Source organism: Juglans microcarpa x Juglans regia, chromosome 1S (assembly GCF_004785595.1).
Source record: "Juglans microcarpa x Juglans regia isolate MS1-56 chromosome 1S, Jm3101_v1.0, whole genome shotgun sequence".
NCBI lineage: Eukaryota > Viridiplantae > Streptophyta > Magnoliopsida > Fagales > Juglandaceae > Juglans > Juglans microcarpa x Juglans regia.
This window is the reverse complement of record NC_054595.1, coordinates 2,162,940-2,188,507: the sequence shown is the minus strand read 5'-3', so window position 1 is coordinate 2,188,507 and position 25,568 is coordinate 2,162,940. Positions and strand designations below refer to the sequence as shown.

General features: G+C 33.6%; 3 protein-coding genes across 3 annotated transcripts; all 3 read left to right on the top strand.

The window, feature by feature from the left end:
- Positions 1-4,236: 4,236 nt before the first annotated feature.
- LOC121247069 (calcium uniporter protein 2, mitochondrial-like) lies at positions 4,237-5,697 on the top strand. The gene is made up of 2 exons (XM_041145403.1): positions 4,237-4,855; positions 5,177-5,697. Exons 1-2 carry the CDS (start codon positions 4,307-4,309, stop codon positions 5,645-5,647), a joined length of 1,020 nt encoding a protein of 339 aa, XP_041001337.1. The 5' UTR covers positions 4,237-4,306; the 3' UTR covers positions 5,648-5,697.
- Positions 5,698-12,252: 6,555 nt separating this feature from the next.
- Positions 12,253-13,768, top strand: LOC121247070 (E3 ubiquitin-protein ligase RNF185-like). Its single transcript, XM_041145404.1, has 3 exons — positions 12,253-12,368; positions 12,406-12,424; positions 12,875-13,768. The coding sequence occupies exon 3, from the start codon at positions 12,911-12,913 to the stop codon at positions 13,601-13,603; it is 693 nt and encodes a 230-aa protein (XP_041001338.1). The 5' UTR covers positions 12,253-12,368; positions 12,406-12,424; positions 12,875-12,910; the 3' UTR covers positions 13,604-13,768.
- An 8,910-nt stretch (positions 13,769-22,678) lies between these two features.
- On the top strand, positions 22,679-24,026 carry LOC121245452 (probable galacturonosyltransferase-like 1). The gene has a single exon (XM_041143530.1). The coding sequence runs from the start codon at positions 22,702-22,704 to the stop codon at positions 23,755-23,757; it is 1,056 nt and encodes a 351-aa protein (XP_040999464.1). The 5' UTR covers positions 22,679-22,701; the 3' UTR covers positions 23,758-24,026.
- The last annotated feature ends 1,542 nt before the right edge of the window (positions 24,027-25,568 follow it).

Here is a 25,568-nt window from a genome sequence, read left to right as displayed (position 1 = left end):
CCTCAAATCTTCCACCTAGCTAGAGAGAAAGATAATGATACTTTTTTAAGAAGTGAATGGTATTCCAATTTTTATAATAAGTTCTATTTTTGGAAAGAGCTTGGGGTTACTACATAACAATTTAATATTAAATAACTAAATCTATCCCTTTCTATTAATTTTGACTTTTAGATCAAGGAGTGATTATGAATGGTGTTGGACCTGATGACTTGAGTTCGAATACTATCTCTACACTTTATTCCATTAATTAAATATTTCATATATTGAGTCCGCTTATTTTGGAGGAGTTTGCCCTACACAACAACACCCCAAAATCAAGATCATATAAAAAACTATATAAAATCATTATTAATAAAACTCAAAGATCCAGTTACATGAGTAAGAGAAAGATGATAATAAGATATAGGAAACTGAATATGTAGGTTGAATACACGATAAGGATGGTTACTACGCCAACTTATGCCAGCTCACCAAGATGGTAGTGTTGGTTGGATGCTTGCTTAATGTCCCATAAAAAATAAGGAAAATGATAGGATCCCGCTGGGGGATCCGTTCATTTATTCCATTCTAATTTTTTTTATTTCTTAATTTTTTTTGTGGTGATTAAGAAAATATTATTTAATAATATTGTAAATTTTTTTTCTTTTTTTAAAAAAAAATATTTAAAAGTGTTAAAAAAATTATGTGAAAAAAATATTTAAAATTTTTTTTTTCACATTATTTTTTAACACTTCTAAATATTTTTAAAAATAGAAAAAATTCACAATATTATTAAACAATATTTTCTTAATCACTATGTAATAAAAACTAAAAAAAAAAAAAAAAGAAGCGGGATGCTTGAACGAGATCCCCAGCGGGATCCCTAGAAAAAATAAATGCCAACTCAATATTAATAAAGGAAAATGATAGGGATCCCCTTCATTTTTCCCGTTACAATTGTTTTTTAGTTTTTTTTTTGGTAGTGATTAAGAAAATATTGTTTAATAATATTATGAATTTTATTTTTTATTAAAAAAATATTTTAAAATGTTAAAAAATGATGTGAAAAAATATTTAAAAGTGTTTTTTTTTTCTCATGTCATTTTTTTAACACTTTTCAATATTTAAAAAAAAATAAAATTTATAATATTATTAAATAATATTTTCTTAATCATTAAAAAAAAATTATAACGGGATGCTTGAATGGGAACACCTAGCGAGATCCCTAACATTGCCCATTAATGAATGCCACGTGCTCCAATCATACTTTGAAGGATTACTAATATTTTGGACTTGGTACAGGAAACGTTATAGAATGAGATGCTGCATTACTTTTTAAAAGGAGAAATATTTGTGGCTTATAATAACGTAGCTATAATCTTAACATTTATTATTTTTGTTAGAATATAGGATAATAATAAACTTACTACCATCCTATTATACTTTTACTACTCTATATTGCATTTGAAATTTTTATTTTTTAAATATTTTTTAACATCCTTAATCAGTAAAAAAAAAAAATTTTAAAAATATATAATTTCACTAATAATCATTTTCTTAACTATTAAATAAAAAAAAGTACTAAATAAGTGATTGGAAATAGTAAACCTATCATTATCCTCAAATATAAGTCCGAAAGAGTGCTAGATAATTCACATTGTGCTCGTAGTGTAAGTGCTGAATTTCACATAGATTAGTATATAGATGAAACTGAACTTTATAAGTTGGATAATGCTGGAGTGACTATCAAATGTGCACACTAGTACAAATGAGTATTTTTTTTCTTTAATCATTTTTTAAACATCCTTAACTATTAAGAAAAAAATAAAAAAAATAAATATAAATCTACTAATAGTCACTTTCTTAATCATTAAAAAAAATAAAATAAAATAAAATAAAATGAAACATTTGGTAGGCATATTTGGTAGTCATACTATTATTTTCTTTAAAATAACTAAATTACCTACACTTGCCTGATATTGTCATTACTATTTTATTTTAATATTGAAAATTTGATCATTTCAGACCTCTAAAAACAAAAACCAAAAAACTAAGCCATATTATAACTGAAGTTTGAATGTTGATGTAAAATGCTAGAGGTTGATAGCATGAATGTCATAGTACAAAAAGATTGTAATTCTATTTGTAGATATATAATTCCGAAATGATTTGTACGGTTCTATAATATGTAACCATTGCACACTTCCTTTAAAAATGCGAGTAATTTTTGTTTTGTTTTATTTTATTACGAATTTCAGTATTTAAATCTTGGTAATTTCATTTCATTTTATTTTTTATTAGTGATACATAAATATATAAGAAATAAAATTTTGACAATGCTAGGGCATACCAAATATGCTTTCTAAATATGCACACCAATATAAATGATTTTTTCTCTTTTTCTAAAATATTTTTAAAACATCTTTAATTATTAAGAAAAAAAAATCATTGATAGTCTCACTTCTTTAACTATTAAAAAAAATATATGAACATATTTAATAGATATATTTAAAAGTCATACTATATTTTCAATAGAATTTATGCTATTTATTATCTCAAACTACATACTTTACATATTTTTTAAAAAAATTATTATTTTTTATTTTTATTAAGTTAATTGAGGGTACGTTTAGAAACTAAACTAAACTCAACTCATCATTACAATTTTTTTAAATTTTAATACAAAATATAATAAATAATTCAATGTTTTTAAATCTCAAAATAATAATAATATTAAAAAATAATATTTTAATAATATTTTATCATTTTAATTTAACTTAACTCAATTCAATTTAATTTAACACCTAAACATAATCTTAAAGTACATATTTGTTATAAAAAAAAAAAAAAGGAAAATATATAATGTATGAAATGACGAGTAGAATCTTTTTTCCATAAAATTTATCTGGACGGTGAGGAAACCTCGTGAAACAGCAACTACTTTGTCTTTTATTTAAAGAAAAGAATTCCAGATGCGCGTAGTGGTGATGGACAGTGAAAAGGCATATGTGGCGACACGTTTTCGCGTTTAAAAAAAAAAAAAAAAGAAAAAGAAAAAGAAACAACCAGGTTCTGAAATTATTCGTGTCAGGTTCTGTAACGACGGAGACCGGTCTATAAACCTCATCCATCCACGTATTCCGTTTTTATATTTCATGTTGCGCGCGCCACCCGTGATTAACACTTTTTTTTTTTAAATAATATTAAAAAAAATAACATTACACCCACCAAAAAAATTCCGAAAGTGCATTTTATTTTTTTATTTTTTTTATTTTTCATATATTTTTTTAATCATCATAAATATTTTTAAAAAAAATAAAAAATTCACAATATTATTAAAAAATATTTCTTTAATTAATAAGTAAAAATAAAATTATTTCGGGACACACTTTCTGATAAAGAAATTTATTACTAGACAACGTGTGGAAGATATATAGCTAATACGATTTGGATTGTGTAAAATTAGATTGAAATTTAAAGCACAAAGCAAATTAAAAGTTCATTAATTTATTTTATGAGTCTCATTTTTTATTCAACGATTTACATATTCAAAATGTGTATAAATTGTATTGTTGTTTAAAATCATACTATGAATATTATTTTTCATCCCGTATAATTAATTATATACGTAAAATTGTAAATATAAATTACATATTATTTATCTTATATCTTTTTATTAAAAGAGATATATATTTATCACACCTTCAAAAAACGCATTACAACTTTTTAATTTAGTGGGAAGAATTTCTTCCAAATTGAATTGAGGAAAACTATGTTTTAATTTAATTTGTAGAGGAAAAAGAAAACTTCTAGGCGTTCTCGCAATAGATTAAACAAGAATAAAGAGCAGTCATTCGGAAAATGTAATAATTTTTTTAGGCGGACTTAGGAGTGTGAGAAAAAATCGAAAATCGGTTGATACTACTTATATTATATTATTATAATTGAATATTAAAAAATTAATAATTAATAATAATAAATATTAAATTCTCACAATTAGGTTTAGCATTAAAAATTTCCTATTAAAAAAATTTAGTATTAAAAAAATTATAATATTAAATATATATATAATGTCATAAATGATAAACCGAAAAATTGGACTGAAATTAAAAAAATCGAAAATTTTAATTTTGATAATTAATCGATCCTTATCAATTTTTAAATTTAAAAACGGATATATATCGATTCGTTCCAAAATTTCTCCAAAACCCGTTAGGCCTAGGCGGAATCGTTGTCATCTCCCCGGATGCGCATATAAGAAGCCTCAGGAGCAGTTTCCCCTGTACGTCAGACGACACTTCAACTCTCCCTCACTTCTGTATGATCAATGGCGTTCAGGAAAGCTCGGCGTCTCTTCAATATAACCAAGGCCTCCGCCCAAACCCTCGCCAATTCCCGTGTCTCTTTGTCCTCTGTGGTCCGGAGGGTCCCACCCGATCCTAACGAAGCCTCCATCGCTCCCGACCCCTGTCACAACGGCATTATCCGGTGTTTCCTTCACAAGAGAGCGTCCTCCCAGCCGGAGCTACGACTGCTTCCTCTCGGGGAGAACCTGATGGAGAAGCTGAAGTCCATAGGCGTTGCCCAGAACCGGATCCAACTTGACGGCCTGATGCCTCTGGCGGAGAGTACTTCGGAAGCGACGGAAGGCCTGACGGTTGAAGATGCGAGGAAGTTGCTGAGGGTGGCGCAGCTGGAAAAGGTGAAGGAGAGGCTGAGAAAAATCCATAAAAACTGGATACCTTATTCGGACTTCATTCGGATCTGCACAGAAGTCTGCTCCGATCCTGATCAAGGTCTCGCCTTGGCCAAGATGCTCGATGAGTCCGGAACCGTAATCGTCTTGGGAAACGCTGTCTTCCTAAGGCCTGAGCAGGTAAAAATTTCTGCTTTCTTTTCCAATTTTCCATTTCTTCATTTCGGGAATCGAGGGAAAAGGGAGAATTTAGCCGCTGTAACTTAATTCAGGCTTGGTTTGATTATTTAGATGCGATGTCATGTTGGGTTGAAAATTAAATAATATATTATTAAGTAGTTTAATTTGATGTAATCAAACCAACAGTAGATGAATTTTGGGAACAGGAGGAGAGGCCAAGAAGGAGGATATATCTGATTCTCAAAATTAAAGCTATAAAAAAATCCCATATTTTCTCATCAAGGTTTTCAGTTAATGTATTTTCAAAACCTTTGATTGCAGATAACAAAAGCCATCCAAAGCCTTGTTCCTCTATTGGGAGCCAACCCGGGTTACAGGCAACAAAAGGAGCTGGAGGAGATGGAGAAGCAGAAGGTGGCCATCGACAAAGAGGCGGATGCCTTGGTGCGCCGGGAACTCTGGTGCGGGCTGGGATTGATGGTGGTCCAGACAGCAGGGTGCATGAGGCTAACGTTTTGGGAGCTGTCATGGGATGTGATGGAGCCAGTTTGCTTCTACGTAACGTCAATGTACTGTATGGCTGGCTATGCCTTCTTCCTTAGGACCTCCAAAGAGCCTTCTTTCCAAGGTTTCTATCTGGGCAGGTTTGAAGTAAAGCAGAAGCGTCTCATGGGGTTTCATGGTTTTGACATTGCTAGGTATAATGAGCTCCGGAGAGCATGTTATCCCAATTCATCTTCTTCACAACAAGCAGCTTCTTCAGGTGGTACTGCTCCAATGTTCAATCGATAGTTTAACATATAGCTACGGCTTTCAATGAACATAATCTTTGTGAGTCTTAATTGTAGGTTAATATTTAAAATTACCAAGTCATTAATATCATTCCGGATTGAAAAAATGCTTTAGTCACAAACAAATTTTATAAAAATAAATTTATAAATTGACGTAATTTTTTTATAATAAATTAGATTGTAAAATAATTTTTATTATAAAATAAATTTAATATTTTACATAAAATTATATTAATTTATAAATTTACTTTTATAGAATTAGAAAAACAAAACAATAGATTTGCGGATAGCAAAAGATGGGTATCAATTCTTCAAAAGTAGAAAAACATGGCAGGTATCAACTCCATTCCAATTTGGGCCCAAAACCCTAGTAGCATTTGAAAGGAGTAACAAGCAATATAACAATATCTTATTTGGAAGCATCACGCGAACAGTTATGAACATAAAAGTCTACTTTTCTTCAAACTAGATCAACTAACCCAAGAGACGAGTTATAACGGACGTAATTATAACGCAACATGTCTTTTTTTGATAAAATTATAACCCAACGTACGTTTGATGTGTACAAGTTTGCATCTTCTTGCTTCATCGGGAAGGAGTATGGGCCAGTCAGACAACAGCCGTGACGTCTACTAGGCTTGCAACCCGAGCTCAAAATATTGGATTTGTGCTCGATCCGACTTGAATACCTCAATTTGAAGTGGTAACCTGATCCGAACCGACAATTCAAAATAAAAATCGGGTCGAACTCGTATGATCCGACTGATCTTAAAAAAAAATTTTTTAAAAAAACAAAAGTTTTGGCTTAGATATTTCGAGACCACGTGTAGCTGAAATTATCGACTTATTGATGGATGGGCTCACGTAGCCGTTGATTTGACGCTGGCTCAGACTACTCTCGACCCTCCGATTACAATGATGTTCGCTACTACTGTCGCCAAAAAGTTTGAGTGAACGAACTAGGGATGGGTCTATGAGTTATCCTACCGGTCGGCAGTCGGTTTCGACCGATATAATACTTAGCAAACCCGTTGTTTCACTTGATCCGATGAACCCGACTTTTATCGGACGGGTCAATAGCAAGTCTTGTGGACGGATCAGTTTAGGGCTTTTTATGCACAGCCCTAACGTCTACCAAAAGTTAAAAAGTAGCCAAATTTCAAGTCCCACGCCCAATTAGCAGTTTCAATATCCCGCTTCATTTTGATAGTTCATTATTTAATTTTTTTAATTATTTTTTATTGAATGATTAAAAAAGTAATTTTTAGTATATTAGCGTATTTTTTTATTTTTAAAAAATATTTAAATATATTAAAAAAATATGAAAACAAAAAAAATAAAAAAATAAATTTATACTACGACACACAGCCGCGGTAATTGTTAAGCAGCAGCCTAACATTACTTTATTCAAATTGTACCTCCAATGACCCAAAAAAAGAAAAAAAAAAGTTCAAATTATAGGTAATACTTTCGAGCAGTTTTGCTTGAAAGGAAAGGTAAAGAATAAAGAATATGAAAGTACAATAGTTTAAATTTCACTAATTAACGAAGTTTTTCTTATTCCTTATCAAACTAGCTCCATTGTATATGATCATGAAATCTGAAACTTTCTATACGAATTAAACCCATAATTAGCACATTCACTGAAGGGAACGTCACAAGAATTATAAAACCCTCGAAATTATTGTCACAAAATGTAATAAGACTCGGACTACTTCAAGTGCTCTGCAACTGACCATGGCAATTAATGTCTATGGTATCTCCGATCTCGTACCCATGATACCATGATATGGGGCATCCTTATGTTTGGTATCCAGCGAGCTTTGAGATCATGTCTTCTACAAGTACTAATAGCAATTAGACCGATCAGGGGCATTCCTGTTAAGGGCTGAGCTAGTCTAGTGACTCTCTCAAACTTGTATTTGCAAGCCTAATTTTTGACATATTCAACCATCACTGAAGTGGGTCATAAAAATATTGGAATTTTAAATTTTTTTTTTTTTTTTTTAATACCCTACAATAAGTGGTGTCTCGACAGACCACGTTTCCAAAAAGCAAAACTCAAAGAAGAGTTTTTCCTTGAAAGCCCAAGACTCTATCATGTGTATCTCAAATCTTAATTACCCTTGTAATCCACCTCTCTCTAAATCCACCAACGATCTGTAAGGTAAAAGAATCGGCGCTTCAAAATGATGTACGCGTGTGCCTTGTGCACCACCCAACCTCACTTGCTGCCCGTCTCCATGGCTCATAAAAGCCACGCATGTTGCTCTATGATCAGATTCCTAGGCCTGAGATCCTCATATATTTCTCATCAGACGCCCATGAGACTGATCAAGTCCACCTTTTATTCCCATTTATTATACTACTTTCATTCACTAAAACACAAAATAGACGTACTCCCCTATATGTGAAACCAGGTTGTAGGCTTGAGACATTGTCGCCCATTTGCCACCATCACCCTCTAGACTATTTGGCAACTTCTACAGTTCTACTGGCCGCCTATTATACATTATATTATTATTAATAAAATAATTTGCTTATTAAAAAAAATGTCTTTACGACCTTGATTAGGCTGAGGCTTAAATGGCATTAAAATCATACAAAAGTGACGTGTTGTTTAATCCACAAAGTACTGTTGCATGTTCAATGGTGTTTGTTGTCATGATCTTAAACCATCCACCACCTTCTATTATTGTTGCTGCTCACCAGCATAAATTCTCTACCTATTCAGCTACAATGCATGTTCAATTTTCTCATCATTACGAAATACAACGTTAACAATAGTGCCGTCTGTGAGATCCTTTATAGATCTTACGTGTACTTTGTATGCCTGCAACAACTCGTTCCAGACAATTCGGAAGGGACACGGAGGAAGTTGCCATGGAGGCGAGACTGAAAGTTATGGAGGAATGGGTAACAAAGTTAACCGGCAAAGTGTAAAAACTTTGCAAGAAGAATGAGGAGCTCAGAAAACCTCAACAAGAACAAAACAAAGAGGCGGAGCCCAGTAAAAGCGAGCACATGGAGTCTTGAAACGCGAGAGCTGGAGCGATTTCACCCCTCTGCACCGGATAAAAGTACTTGGTCGGTCTCGATTTTGGACCAAAACCGAACTGAGAGGTTCGATTTTCAGCCTTACCCATGGGATACCAGAGGAAAAGGTAAGCCAAAAGGTTACCTTATCCCTCCTGCGGCGGAGTGCAGGTTAGTCCTCAACTACTCGAAGGCAAAGACTTACCTTCCTCGTAAGCAATAATAGGTGGGAGCGGGTTTAATAGCAGACTGCCCGAACCACCTACCTCCTTGTGGACCAAGTAGACGGGTTGAGATAGATGTCGTCTTGTCTCCTAGCGGTGGAGAGCGGGACCAGCCCCATGGCTACCGAATAACTTACCCAGACCTCTGCTACGACGAAGAGTGGGTTTAGCGCCAGCCTAACCCAAAACTTACCAACGAGTGGGAGCAAGTCCAGTAGCAAATTGCTTGAATAACCTACCTCCAGCGGGGAAGAAAGGGACTGGTTGAGCTAGAGGTCATCTTGTCCCTCCCATGACAAAGAGCTGGTCTAGCCCCAAAGTTATCCAGAAACATATCTCGACCCCCATTACGGCGAATGAGCGGACCAGCCATATCGTTGTCTGAATTACCTCCTCGAGAGGCAAAGAGGCAGTTTGGCTTTAGACATTCCAACCCCTCCTCGGCGGAGTGCGAGTAGTCCTCAGCTACTTGAAGACGAAGACATACCTTCCTGGTAAGTGTTAATAGGCGGGAGCGAGTCCAGTTACAAACTGCCAGAACAATTTACCTCCCTGTGAATCGAGGAGACAGGTAGAGCTCTAGGCCACCTTATTTCCCCGCGACGGAAAGAGGGAACATCATTGGCTATCTTAATAACTTACCTCGACATCCGTTACGACGAAGTATGAGATCAGCACCAGCCTATCCCAATCTTACCATTCCTTGTGATGCCAACGGACGAGAGCAAATCCAATTACAAACTGCTTGAACAACCTACCACCTACGGGGATGAAAGCGACATGTTGAGCCAGAGGCTACCTTGTCCCTCCCACGACGGAGAACGGGTCCAACTCACTAGGTGCTCGGCCGAGAGTAATGGGTTTCGCCCCGATACTCAACTCCAAGGCCCAAACTTGCCCACGAAACAACTCGCCTGCGAGGGAAAGTAAGCAATGATGGTTGATGGGGCGGACAGGCCTGATGCTGCTTGGCCGCATCCCGCTCATGGGGACTCATACAGGCCAGAGTGGGAAAGACGGAGAACCTTTGATCTTTTGATAAGGGAACATCGATGAACAACCAACCAGGCCCGCAAAATAAAGCGATCAGGAAGCCACACCGCATTTATGGCGTTATCGCAGAGGCACGGCGCATTTAAAGGACTCTAACAAAAAGAACATTCAAAAGGACATAGGCCCTATGGGGTAGACAGGATCTATTCCCCAAACTCTCAGTATAAATAGTAATTTTTAAATACGAAAAAGCTTTCTAGACTTTCTCATTATTTACAAACTTCAAAAATATTTTATTGATTTTAACATCGAAGACTCCCTGCCTCCAAGACCGCCTTCTCCCAACTTTTTTTTTTTTTTTCGTTTTCGCAAGTCTAACTTTAAATATCCGAATTGCTAGAACCAAACTAAAAAACGTACAAAATACGACTAACGAATTGTATCTCAAATCTTAATTACTCTTGTAATCCACCTCTCTCTCTCTCTCTCTCTCTCTAAACCATCATTCTCTCTAAATCCACCAATGATTTATAAGGTAAAAGAATCGGCGCTTCAAAATGATGTACGCGTGTGCCGTATGCACTACCCAACCTCACGTGCTGCCCATCTCCGCTCATAAAAGCCACGCATGATGTCGCTCTTTGATCAGATTCCTAGGCCTCAGGATCTTCATAATTTGACCATCTACATTCGATGCGTTGTGCACCCATATACTTCTCATCAGACGCCCATTAGACTGATCAAGTCCACCTTTTACTCCCATTTATTAAACTACTTTCATTCACTAAAACACAAAATACACGTACTCCCCCCTATTTGTGAAACCAGGTTGTAGGCTTGAGACATTGTCACCCATTTACCACCATCGCCCTCTAGGCTATCTGGCAACTTCTACAGTTCTACTGGCCACCTATTATACATTATATTATTATTTATAAAATAATTTGCTTATTAAAAAAAATGTCTTTACGACCTTGATTAGGCTGAGGCTTAAATGGCATTAAAATCATAGAAAAGTGACGTGTTGTTTAATCCACAAGGTACTGTTGCATGTTCAATGGTGTTTATTCATTATAGTCATGATCTTAAACCATCTACCACCTCCTACTATTAATATTGTTGTTGCTCACCGGCATAAATTCTCCACCCATTCAGCTACAAACAAACATTTATGGTTTGGATTCTGAAAATATTTATCTCATTTTATTATTATAATTTTATTAAATTTTTATAAATATAATAAATAATTTAATTTTTTAAAATTTGAATTTAATTTTTTTAAATTTTTAAATAATAATAATATTAAAAAATAATATTTTTTTTATATTTTATATTTTATTTAAAATCTCTCTTCTCATCGTTAAATTTAAATCTAAATTTAAAGGAGAAACACGTTCTCCTATTAGATTATGCCCATTGCTACGAAGGAAAGTATAGCTGGAGTTGGTATTGATAAGACGGGTGATTGAACCGGACAATAAAAGCGTAATTATGAAAGTATGGCATGTAACTAATTGACACTTGACAGGTTCAATTTGGCAAGAAAATGATAAATGCATATTATACAATTCTATTTTAAAATGGAAGGTATTTTTATAAAATACATTATAAAAATAAAATTATTTTATTTTATAAAAATAATTTCATTTTAAGACATGTGATTATTTGATTTTGAATTAAAGTGATTTTGAATTGTAATGATAAATTGAGATAAATTAAGAAGAATTAAACATCCAAACTAAGCCTTAAATCTTATAAATTAAATATTAAAATATTACTATATAAGAAGTAGGAATGATGTACTATCTAAACAGTCAATAACATTTAACAGTCAATAACTTTTAAAAACTAAATCTCAATTCATCTTATCTAATCATTATAATTTTTTAAATTTTAATATAAAATATAATAAATAATTTAATTTTTTTAAATTTTAAAATAATTATAATATTAAAAAAATAATATTTTATTTAATTTTAATTTTTATCTCAACTTAACTCAATTCAAATCAATTTACAAATCGCAAAACTTAAGGTGTGTGTGGATATTAAAGTGAGTTGAGTTGAGTTAAGTTGTGATGATAAAATATTGTTAAAATATTATTTTTTAATATTATTATTATTTTAAAATTTAAAAAAGTTAAATTGTTTATTATATTTTGTATTGGAATTTGAAAAAATTGTAATGATAAGTTGAGATGAATTGAGATGAGTTTGATAACCAAACGCACCCTTAAAATACTGTAGCCCCTGCTATTAGTTTATATGTGGATGGAAAAATGGCCTTTATTCTATAATTATATAGCAAGACTCTGAAACGATCACAACCGTCGGATCCTTTTCTTGAAACGATAAAATTCGACCGCAGGCATGAGAAAAATGGAAAACTTCAAGAATTCTCTTCTCGTCTTCGCACCTTGTCACCTACCCCTTCCCCAGAGATTAGCTCACTTCTCAGAAACTACGCTGTTGTTCCCAATTTGATATTCTATCAACATCAGTTTTTGTACACACTAATCGGAAAAGGTCAGTGTTGTGTTATTCCAATCTCAGCCCAATTCCTTTTTGTTTTTATTCAGTCTCTCCGAATATCGTTGATTAAAATGAGCTTGTTTTTCTTAATTGTTTCTCATCTCCCTGATTTCATTTGAGGTTTCACATTTGGAAATGTAGAGACTTTTCTGCTTTGTTCAACATGTGGCGATCGCTTATTCACTTTTGATCTGATTGTTTCGGTTTGATTATTAGAAAAGTTCCTGATTTTCTTCTTATTCCGGATTCAACAACGGGCATTTCTTCAGCAAACTTTGTCTGTGTTATTTTGATCGCAAGTCTATATTTTTAGTTCTTTTTAGTAATCCTTGGTTATCTCCGTTTATATGATGTCAATGACGTTCGATCCTTTTGTTCTTGCCTTCAAAAAGCTTTTGAGCAATTTGTCTCCTCTGCTAATCAGGATTGGTAACATTCTTGCAGGGGCGGTTGAATTTTAAACTTTTAGAGGTTAGGGAGATGGCCAGTGGATTTGGGGAATCAACAAGTGTGCCACGGCAAAACTCGTCTTGCTCGGGCAATATTGGGAATGATGCAGGAGATTTTGAATGCAATATCTGTTTCGAATTACCTCAGGACCCAATTGTTACTCTTTGCGGCCACCTCTTCTGTTGGCCATGTCTATACAGATGGCTCCATCATCACTCTCAGTGCCAGGAATGCCCGGTCTGCAAGGCCTTAATACAGGAGGAGAAATTGGTTCCTCTCTACGGAAGGGGCAAAATACAGAGTGACCCAAGATCAAAGTCGTATCCGGGTATCGATATTCCTCGCCGCCCGGTGGGGCCGAGGCCCCAAACTACCCCGCCTCCGCCTGATGCAACTCGGTTTAACTTTAGCAGTCATGGATTTGGATTTATGGGTGGTCTTATGCCAATGATGACAGCTAGGATTGGTAACTTCACCTTGGCTACTGCTTTTGGTGGTTTGATTCCATCATTATTCAATATTCAGTTTCAAGGCTACCCTGATGCCACTGTGTACGGGCAGACTTCTGGTAATTTTCCCTATGGGTTTCATACGTTTCATGGGGGCCATGCTCATCACAGGTTCCATCAGCAAACAAGTCGAGTACAGCGGGCTGATAATGTTTTGAAGAACATTTTTATGCTGATTAGCATATTTGTGATCATTGCTCTTCTTTGTTGGTAATTTGTGTTTGCTTCTTATACTTAAAGCTGATCATGAGTTTCTACACTGGTTGATGTTATGTCTCTATATGCACTAGCTGCGTGCTGATTTCATTTTGTAATATTCATTTCACCCTTTCTGAAATCTGAAAAATGGAATTTAAATGAAATGCAAACTTCTCTCTAATTCTTCTTCATCTCAAGGATTGTGATTCAGATCAGTGTGATTTAGTTTTTCATCTTTATTACAGAGGTAAAGCAATTTGCACTCTCGGTTTAGATTTGACCCTTATCATCAATGTAAAAAAATAAGTACATATGGCACAATCTAGAGAATTAAATCGTAATTGAGGGTATAAATTACCAAAATGTGGAAGTTTGATATGTAAATTGATAATTTTTATAGCTTTAAATGTAAATTGAAAAGAATGTTGTGATTTGGGATTTGGAATGTTCTCTTCCCTATTATACTATAGTATTATTATAAGGAGCTCATTGCGATGGACACGCTTCTACAGGAAAGCATCAAGCACAAAGATGTTGATCTTTATTTCATATGCCCAACTTCTTGTAGCAGATAACTTTATTGAAAAAATGCTTTTGGAATAAAGCAAACTAATCAAGAATGGCAAAGTCATACATATATTCTAATAATATTTTATTCAACTTTCAATTTTTATTTCAATTCAATTCATCTCATCTGTGAAAACAAACGAGACCTAAACCTATGTAACTGATATCATTATTCCTCGACATAGATCAAGATTATGAGAGAGAAGGGTGATCCATCATTGTTGGTTTTCATAGTCTCATGTTTTGTTTGTCTTCATTATTGATCTTGTTCTATCATTTCTTTTACATGTCATAGGTCTGAATAACACTTTAGATCATACGGTGAAGGATTTATATATCATACTCCCTTGATAAAAGTTGTATGTAAAGTTGAGGTTTTAGATCTATCAATGTTGGATTCCCTTTGAAACTGATCTAGGCAGCGAGGTTTTAGCATGCTTGAAGCCTTGAAAATCCTTATTGTTGTCATTTTTTTTTTCTAATTATATGCATGGCCTAAATCGGTTTACTTTGCCTTATTGTCACTGAAATTTCTTTAGCAAACTTGAGCTTTCACTTCTCATCTGTCCCAAGTTGGATTTTGAAGAGTCCTAAAACCAAGATCTCATATAAAACTATTGAATAAAATCCGGATTGAGACATACTTATAGCAATTTGGAGAAGAAAGCACATTGGATTTGTTTTCAAGGTCGAAGTCGATGTCCATTTCTTCTGTTTCTGCAAGGTTGTAACAAAGGTTAGGCAATGTTGTAGAGAAATGATTGAACTACTTCTTCCCTCTTGATTTTTCAAAGGAGTGACAAATTCAGCTTAATGGGTCAGCTGCAACTCATATATAGGGCAGAAATAGTTGAATCTCCTCAATGTATGAACAGATTGGCCCACCCCATCGTGGGCACAAAATACTTGTGCCAATTCACAAATGGACTAAAAGCCCAATAACACATTTAGATTTAGAGACTTAACCATACAACAAGTGGTACCCAAATGGATGTCGGGAGTAATGCTATATATAATTATGGATTGTGTAAATGTCGCATATTTATTTTGGAAAAAAGTGAGATCTATTATTAAAAAATTAATTTTTTCATGTGAATCTCATATTTACTCATTTTTTTAAAAATGATTACGCGGTACTTGCGCACTCAATGACTGCAAATATAATTTCTCAAAATTAAAATAATATTAAACTAAGAATTTGATTTGATAGTATTTCTAACAAGGTTAACAGAGGTGAAGGGTTAGTGACTGTTATTTCAATTGAGAAGTAACTTCGGATAATTATATTAGCAGAAGAAATTTATCGAGGGATGGAAAGAGGACTTAATTAGGTACCTTGAAAAGAACGTACAACATAGCCATGTGCCCAAATCCAAATTATTATTTTTAATTATTTGCAATTATCTGTCCTCTTGTTTGTAATGAACAATCACATCTGCACATGCAAATGCAGATGGGGAGGATTGTCAGCATGCTAAACAAATGGCATGATCTTCCTCTATCATCGTTCTTTGCCGGGTATTCAAATCATGATATTGCTATAACATGAAAGAAAATGTCCCCAGGATGTGTTACCTTCCTTTTTAACACAAGTTTCAAGTTCCATATGTGTGGACTTTTTCTTTTCTTCTTCTTCTTTTCTCTTTATTTTTTTTAACTTCTTTTGTATAAATTTTTCAATAGAACTCACAAAATATTACTATTCACAGATCAACTTAGATAATCGATCTGAAATTATCTGAACATCCAAATGCATTAATTGAACTTTGGTGAAAATAGCCTCCCCTCAAACAAAAGGTGGAGGTTTTGCATTAGACCAGTTTGGACCGTTTTGATCTTCCGGCCGGAGGTCCCTGAACATTATGGTACTGAGAATTAAGAAATTTTTCAAGATTAAAGACTGTTCTAACATGGAAAAGAAATCCATGTTGGCTCTGCTGGACATGGCTGTAATTGGACTCTGAAGGTTCTGTAAATTTACAAGAGTGTGGCTCCCTTTATAGTTCATGCTCATCATGATCATCAGGCGCCGTGATTCCAGGCTCGGGTATAGTTAAACTATAGATGATTAAAGTATTAAACTTTGAAAAACAAAAGAGAAAATAAAGAAAGCCTGTAAATCTGGGATCAGCTTTGCACTGATATGGGTGATATACATCACCAGCTTGGTGAAACTCCAAAGCATTTATATATATATATAAATGAAGAGACAGTGGGTCCAAGTTCTGGCATTCCAGACATCTATGACGACGACTTCATTTGTCTGCAACTTTCGGGGAACCTTTTTCTCGCTCATGAATTCGATTTATAATCTGTATGTTAATTTCCATAATCTGTATTTCGATTTTTAGATCACGTTTACTTATAATTCTATTTTATTGGTCTGATTTACTGCTTTTACGATATAAATCTGCATCACCTTTACTTCTTCTGATAAGTCGACACACAAGGCCGACAGTATAGATAAATTAAGGTGTGCTTAATTAGTTTTTCACACCTTAGTTATTTTTTAAGATTTCTATAATATGAACAAGGTACGTACATATATATTCCGGTCTCTATGCATATAAGTGAGAATTATTAATAAAATTAGTAACATTATATACTACACTATATTTATTCTACTATTTAAGTGCGACATTTTTCATCATCATTTTATATCAGCAATCTCTTATTTTTTTCAAAAAAAGTTAAAGATTGTTGGGTAATATATACCAGTATCTTATTATATTAAGATAAGAGTGAGATGATAGTATAGTATATATGTAAATCTTTTTTAATAAATCTATTATATATATATAACTATATAGTTATGTATAAAAAAAAATCAAAATATTAATAATTTTTTATATATTTAATGATATGAAAAACTTTCATATTAATATTATTTATGTCTATATAATAATAATAATAATAATAATAATAATAATAATAATAATAATTATACTTTATGCTTAATTGCACTCAAGGCCGTGGTATTGCTTTAAAACATCATGTGAACATGTTCAATGCCTCAACGGTTACTTTGCTTTATTCCAAGTTGGTGGGAGCAAAAAACTTCATGTCCAGCTTTCAATTCCATCAATTTCCAACATTATTATATATAAACATCAATATATATCATTTTCTATTAATTTCAAGTATGACAAGTGATATAACTCATTTTCATGTAAGAAGATTTCCAAATCCAATGTAAGGCTGTATGTACAGTAAGTGCTACAGAGAAGCCGAAGTACTCATATTGAAATGTGAACATATTTTTATACGTAGAGATCAGATATGATCGACCAATATCATTTTCATGATGTATATATCGAGTCATGACTTGCCGAATATAATATGGTACTTTTTATTCTTTATTTATTTCTCTGTCCCTTGAAGTTTTGCAAACGGACAAAGATTAAGAACTTAAATGAAAGAGGTGATCAGCACGCCATGTTTGGCTGACCTTTTCGGCCATTCTTCATGACCCACCACTAGTGTCGGCGAGTGAGACGTTGGGCGTAATAATCGCTGATCACAATCATCAAGATAAAAGCTAGCTAGATGATCATCTCATGTAGTAGTACATGATAGAGATAAATGTCAAAAAGAACTGTAATATATATATATATATATATAAAAAGGGACAGAAATCTCTCTTTTCTTCTGTTTTCCATTCTTTTTTTGTTTTTTTATTCCCTTGTCATGTTAAGATGGTGGTAAATGAAATTTAATAATGAATTTCGCGAGATTCTAATTATAGTATGTCGACCCGAGCTTCCCTTATGGTACAAATTAATGATATTATATATAGTCAATTATAAAATGAGTTTTTTTTTTTTATTATTGAGATTGAAACGTCAATAAAAAAAGAGTGGGAAAAAAAAAGTTATTGAGATTGAAAAGTCACCCTAATTATTAATTAACAATTCGAGGGCGTTAGTCGTGCTAAGCACATGGTACAGTTGATCTGATGCATAGTCAAATTAAGTGCATGGATGAAGCTTTTGAGTGACACTGACACACCTAAAAAATATTAATATAGAATTAATTACAAGATCATTTGGTATTTTACATGGTAGAATATCAGATATATCATTGATTATCGTTTGCATGTGGATTATTGAGCAACTAGTCTATATTTATAAACTAAGATCATTAAAAAAACCCTTAAAAAATGATGAAGATCACTCTCAGGATAATTCAAAGTAATAAAAATATTCAAATAAAAATATGGAAATAAACTTTTTGAAGATAAAAGGCATAAAATAAAAATTTAAAATAATTTTTTTAAGTGTTCCATATTTCTCAAATTTAAAATTGTATAATATTTCTATTCTTTTATATATGCTAGCCTGGATGAGTACTGATTAATATCGTTTGGTTACGTAATTCAGATGACATGAGATGATATGTTTTGATGAAAGTTGAATAAAATATTATTATAATATTATTTTTTAATATTATTTTTATTTTAAGATTTGAAAAAGTTAAATTGTTTATTATTTTTGTGTGAAAGTTTAAAAAAATTGTAATGATTATATGAGATGAGATGAGATAGTTTAGTTTTGTATAATCAAACTAGCCAGAATCACTTATTATATATATGAACAGTAATGCTAGATACGTATGAGTAACTAGATATTATGTTTAGTCATAATATAGTGTGTAAGTCTCGTGCAGTAGAATCTATTATTAAAAAATGAATTTTTTTACGTGAATTTCATGTATTTTTTTTTTTTTTTTTTACATAGACTGCGAAATTTGTGCATCATCGGACTATATTACAAATTATCTTCCTATTTTACTATATATATATATATATATATATATATATATATTTCCAAGAATACCTCATGATGATCCAAAAGAACAGAACTAGCTAGCTAGTTTTGCCGTCAAACTAATATTGAAGTAATACACACATACATCAACGAACCCATAATAATGAAGGATCGATGTATACACGGCCACCTTTTCCGTCTCAACAAATATCAAAATACTGATTGATGGGCATGCCATGTGAGGTGCACATGCAATTCAATGATATATTATAGTTGAGTTTGTACTTTAGCAATTAATTAAACGTTTAAGATCAACTGTACAGTCTACCAATCGAATCCATTAATTAAAGATTATGTTACATTTGGATAGTGAATATTCTGTAAATAGAAATGAAAAGTAATAATAAAATATTAAATAATAATAAATATTAATAATAAATAAATAAATAATAATAATAAAATAATAAATAATAATGTGGTAGAATACCTAAATATCTAAACTAGACCTTAATTTCCGTATCCAAACTAGACCTTAATTTCCATATATACAATCGAACTCTACCCATGAATTTCTTATATTAGGACTATAAGTAGGATCATATATATGTTCAGTTTGTTTTGGTATAGTTTTCCCTTTACTTTTTTCAAATCCGACCTTAGTTTGATAACCTTGTAGTCGGCAATGAAAGGAAATGTTTAGGTCAAGAGTATGATGGAAAGGAAAGGAAAATATGTCAGATATTGAGGTTGGCTGTCTGTCTCTTTCCATCTTAAAAGAACAAGAAACCCGCTTTTCCTCCTTCATTAAAGATAATTTGCCCAGGAGGCATCGTGTGCGTCCCACTTGTGCACTACGTGGCAGCTCTCTCATTGTATGTACGTCTACGGTCTATCCCTCCAAGCCAATTCCCTGTTGTTTAGGGTGAGGTGTACAATTAAACACACTCAGATGATGTCGCCGGATTTTGGTGCACAAATGTCGGGTAACCAAATTACTTGACTGCCCTGTCCAAGGATGATCATTTTCTTGAATTTTATCCAGTTTTTACAATTGATAGAAAATATCCGGAGCAAGGAGAAAATGTTCCCAAATTAGCATATTTTCTAGACACATATTCGTTCTTAGTTTATAAAGTTTTTACAATTAATGCTAGTTTATTTGTTTTTTTCTTTTTTTTGACTTGAGGGATGAGGGTTTCGATCTTCAAATTTTTATTTTAAAAGTTTAAAATTATGTCACTCAGATCACAAGCATTTGACGTAAGTTTATTTGTTCTTGTTCATTCACTGCCCTGATCTAGTTCACATGCACCCACGTCAGTGATTTATTTCTCTACTAGTACGTCGTGTTTTATCTCCATCCTCATCTCTATCATCTTGCTCGCCGACGTACAAGTTATGTACATCTTTTCATAAATGAGTTTCACACGCCACTTATCTTTTATATTGTCTGTCTTATTTCTGATTTAATACTACACACAACTTTCTTATCAAAATTCCATTTCTTGATCAAAATGGTAATCTCGTAGTCAAAGAAAGCAAGTGATGGGATCCATTTAGGGTCTCCACTTCTGTGTATCATCAGCAACGAATGACCCTAAAATTGTTTGAATAAAAACAAAAAGGTCAAAGGATGAGTCAGTCGGGGCGTTTCCAAACGTGGATGGCTCAACGAGAGAGTGAGAGAATCTGAGAGTAAGATATGTTATTTAATTTTGGATTGGGACTTTTCATGTCGAGTACCAACTCCTGTATCCTGATATCAACTAATATCTTCAAACTAACCACAATAACGGATCAAAAGGAAATAATTAATTAAAACTCTGTTCAGCCCACTTTTTTTTTTCCCCTCAACAAGTTTAGTAATGGAAAGATAAACTAAACGGTTATAAGAATACAGGATACAGTGAGGTGGGAGTTTCTGACAATCTTTCTAAAACAAACAAAAGCAACACCTAAAATAAAAATAAAAAAGTAAGATAAGTAAAAAACTTGACTTCAACCCAATTCCACAAGAGGAGGCCACTCAAAAACGGTTTTTAATATAGTCTGATAAACAGACTATAATCTTACAACTAAACGCCACAGTCGAGAGGAGTGTGCTGCATTTTGTTGATCTGGTCCAACTGTAAGAGACTATCACGATCATATTGTCTTGATCGCTGATTAGGAAAAACAGAAATATAGGAGAATAGCAACTAGAAGATGACCTGATACATCAGTGAAAGACCACCACCGATGATGGTGGCGTGTGCAGGACACGTGTCATACTGAGCAAAAAAGGGGCACCCATATCTGAAAGATCCGAAGCCGCTAGCTTCAATAGTGCCGCACGTGGCGGCAGGAAACCCCTTCTAGTGTGGTTGCGCGTGAGGCCCACGCGCATTGTAAGCCGCGTGTGAGTCACACGCGCCACTCGCTTGTACAGACTTCTTCCTTTGTCCGACAGATCGGCGACTGGGGAGACCGTTGGAGGAGCGCGTGGCGATCCGATATTGCAAATAAGTAGTAGATCGGAACAACTTATTACTATCATCGAAAAATTTACAGAGAATATTGGAAATAAACATAATAACGAAGACTGGGCGAGTGGAGGGGCGAAGGAGACGAAGCTCCACCCCTCCTAGGCGGCAACATTGTGATGGCGAGAGAAAAAACTCTGGGAGAAAACAGAGAAAAAAAGTGAGTGCTATGCTCTGTTAGATGTTTTCCACTTCACTCCATACTCATCTCAACTTTTATTGTTATGGTTCATAGATAAGTAAACTGAATGTTGTGATATGCTATTAGCATCCCAATTTCACGAAGGGCATACCATGTCTATTGCATATTACCTTTGTAAATGTGCTAAAATTAAGAAGATTTGCTATTTTCTATCATCACTCACATCATTACTTACTTGACATCAAGTGATTGAAAGATAAGCAGAGGATGATAAATAGTCTTCCGGTCATGTGATGCCACATTAAGAGTATGTTTAGATATTGAAGTGAGTTGAGTTGAGTTGAATTGAGATGATAAAATATTATTAAAATATTATTTTTTAATATTATTATTATTTTAAAATTTAAAAAAATTGAATTGTTTAGTATATTTTGTATTGAAATTTAAAAAAGTTGTAATAATGAATTGAGATGAGTTGATGGGAGTTGAAGTTCCAAACTAAACCTAAAAATGATGATACAAGAATAATAATATTTAAAATGACGTAAATATTACTTCTCTAAAAATAATACATACATCATTACATTGTATGCTAATTGTTTATTGTAGACTACTAGCGTCGTTTTTCGAATTTTGTCATCTCCGATTGTACTGGTTGATGTATCATACTTTAAATCTTAATGAATCAAACATTTTAGATTGGTCGGTTTGGATACTAAAATATTTTCAAGAATTTTAAGATATTTTAAGTATTATCAGATATCAAATATTACTTAAAACACAAAATATTTTTTAATTTTAATTTTTTAATTTTTTCATCTAATCATTATATAACTATTACAACTTTTTCTAAAGTTAAAAAAAAAAAAAATCAATACAAATTTTCAAAATAAAAATTATATTTAAACAGTTTGTTAATTAACTTCGTAATATTTTATTTTTTAAAATTCAATAAAACATTTTAAATCAAACCGAGGAAAACGAGGAATTAAATGGAGAGCTAGCTACTAAGAGATTATATATGCAGCTTACATTTTTTTTTCCAATTTTGTTGTGGGTATAGGAACAGATCGAGAGATATATACTATAAAGAGCTTTCGTGACTTTCACTCTCAACATGACCACTCATAACATGCCAATACCGGAACCAACAAAGCACCACCACCACCACCTCTCACTCCTCCTGATCCTCTTCCTCCTCTGCTTCAATGCCACCGCTACTCAACAATTCCGGGAAGCCCCCAAGTTCTACAATTCCCTTACCTGTCCTTCTATTCCTGCTACCGCCGAGCAGAGCTCAGATGAGGCTGTTCACGTCGCAATGACCCTCGACGCCGCTTACCTCCGTGGCTCAATGGCCGCCATTCTCTCCGTCCTCCAACACTCTTCCTGCCCTGAGAACATCATTTTCCACTTCGTCTCCTCCTCCTCCGCTTCCTCTAACCTTCTCAGCACCACCATCTCCAACTCTTTCCCATACTTGAAGTTGCGGGTCTACGCCTTCGACTACTCGGCCGTGTCGGGACTCATCTCCACCTCGATCCGAGCCGCCTTGGACTGTCCTCTCAACTACGCCCGAAACTACTTGGCCAATATCCTCCCTCTAAGCGTCAGGCGCGTCGTCTATCTCGATTCTGACTTGGTCCTGGTCGACGACGTTGCCAAGCTCGCTGCGACCCCGCTAGGTGACCGAGCTGTCCTCGCCGCACCCGAGTACTGCAACGCGAACTTCACTTCATACTTCACACCGACGTTTTGGTCCAACCCGTCTCTGTCCATGACCTTCGCGGGTCGCGACGCGTGTTACTTCAACACCGGCGTGATGGTCATTGACTTGCAGCGGTGGCGAGCGGGAGACTACACGACTAAGATAGTGGATTGGATGGAGCTCCAGAAACGAATGCGGATCTACGAGCTGGGCTCGCTGCCACCATTTTTGTTGGTTTTCGCCGGGAATATAGCTCCGGTGGATCACAAATGGAACCAGCACGGTCTTGGTGGAGACAACTTTCGTGGGCTGTGCCGGGATTTGCATCCCGGTCCGGTGAGTCTGTTGCATTGGAGCGGGAAGGGAAAGCCGTGGGATCGGCTAGACGCGAACCTGCCATGCCCGTTGGACGCGTTGTGGGCTCCTTACGATCTCTTAAAGACACAGTTTGCTCTCGAGTCTTAGAAATTATATATATTGTATATCAATCTTCACTTAATAAGGTTTTTTCCATTTTTACTTTTGAGACTTTCATGAGAGGAATTAGGCAATGGTTTAGTCTAATATCAGGTGAATAGAAATCTTAAAACAGATCTCTTCACTCTGAGCCTCGTTTGCAGATTGATACATATACATATACATATCAGTGAGTGAAGTTCGACGTTTTTGTACATTTAATTATACTGTGTATTAACATTATATCTTACAGAATGATCAAGCTTTTTGTTTTTCCACTACCTCTGTTGCTTGGAACTGGAAATTACAATATATGACAGCTACTACACTGTTATTAAAGTACGTGAACATAAACATCGCGGAATCACTTTGAAATCTATTTTATTTGACACAAATATAATATATATATATATATATATATATATATATATATATATATATATATATACACACCTGTTATAAACAAACTGTGATGATCAAGTCCATGCATCTAAAATCATGCTCTCAAATGAGCAACAATGTTTTATGTTGATGTAATGTGAAATCGAATTGGGCAATTAATTATATATGAAGGTAATTGATTGCACTCATCAGCAGCAGGCCTTCATGTCCAGTCTTTTTCCAACTTTAATTCGAATACAATGCGAAGATGGATCTTTTTGGTCTTGAATTCTTACAATATCTTACATGATCTCTTTGCCTAGCTTTGGAAGTTCATTTCTGTGTGTATGGTCTGGCCAAAGCCAAACATTACTTTAGGGGATTGACGAATTAATGATGAACCTTCTTAATTATTCTTAGCAACAAAGTGCCAGTACTACATATATATTATATCTATTAATTGGCAGTTTAATTTTGGTCTGATTTAATTGAGAATAATTAAAGTTCTACGATCTATAATTAATATTAGTAACTGTTGCTTTTTTGGCTAATTTGTCTACCATTACATGAGATTTCAAAATTTCTCACACCCTAAGTTATTTTGTAAATTAATATAAATATGCTCTCTTTATTGTAATTTTCGAGTTCTTTCTAATTTATATTGTCCTTGTGTGGTCATAAAAGTCACCTGCATATACTTTAGTACAACTGCCCTTTTCAAATAAGTAGTTTTTTTTTTTTGGACGAAATATATTTGGAAGAACTTTTGGTAATATGTGCTACGTTTAGAAGTTAAACTTGTCTCAACTCATCATTATAATTTTTTCAAATTCTAATACAAAATATAATAAATAATTTAATTTTTTTAAATTCTAAAATAATAATAATATTAAAAAATAATATTTTAACAATATTTTATCATCTTAACTCAACTCAACTCAACTCAGTTCAACGTCCAACTTAATCATATCAAACTGCATGACATCACGTGACATATTTATTTACCTGGCCAGATGAAAACGACAATTAATTACATCGATCAGAGATCACATGATGTTCATATATACATGGCGCCTATGGATGATCGATCCATCGTTGCTGAATTTGCTTCGTTTATGTATTTTATTTTTTATTTTTATTTTTTATACTTAATGATTAAGAAAGTAACTTTTAGTGTATTAATATATTTTTTTATTTTTTAAAAATATTTAAATATGTCAAAAAAATATGAAAAAAAAAGATAAATTTATACTAAGTGGCATGGCCAGCTATCATTGCTGGACGGCAGCCCAGCACTACTCATATGTAATACCTACATAATGTTAGCTTTTAGCTCATACAAATGATACACACATTACAAGAAAAAGGGGTATTGGTGACATTTTTTTGTGACGAAAACAAACTCATTTTAGTTAAAAATAATCATTTCGTTGGAAATA

Coding starts and splice junctions, on each gene's coding strand:
- LOC121247069 (XM_041145403.1), top strand. CDS start 4,307: ATGGCGTTCAGGAAAGCTCGGCGTCTCTTCAATATAACCAAGGCCTCC. Junction 4,856..5,176: donor TCTTCCTAAGGCCTGAGCAG/GTAAAAATTTCT, acceptor CTTTGATTGCAG/ATAACAAAAGCCATCCAAAG.
- LOC121247070 (XM_041145404.1), top strand. CDS start 12,911: ATGGCCAGTGGATTTGGGGAATCAACAAGTGTGCCACGGCAAAACTCG.
- LOC121245452 (XM_041143530.1), top strand. CDS start 22,702: ATGACCACTCATAACATGCCAATACCGGAACCAACAAAGCACCACCAC.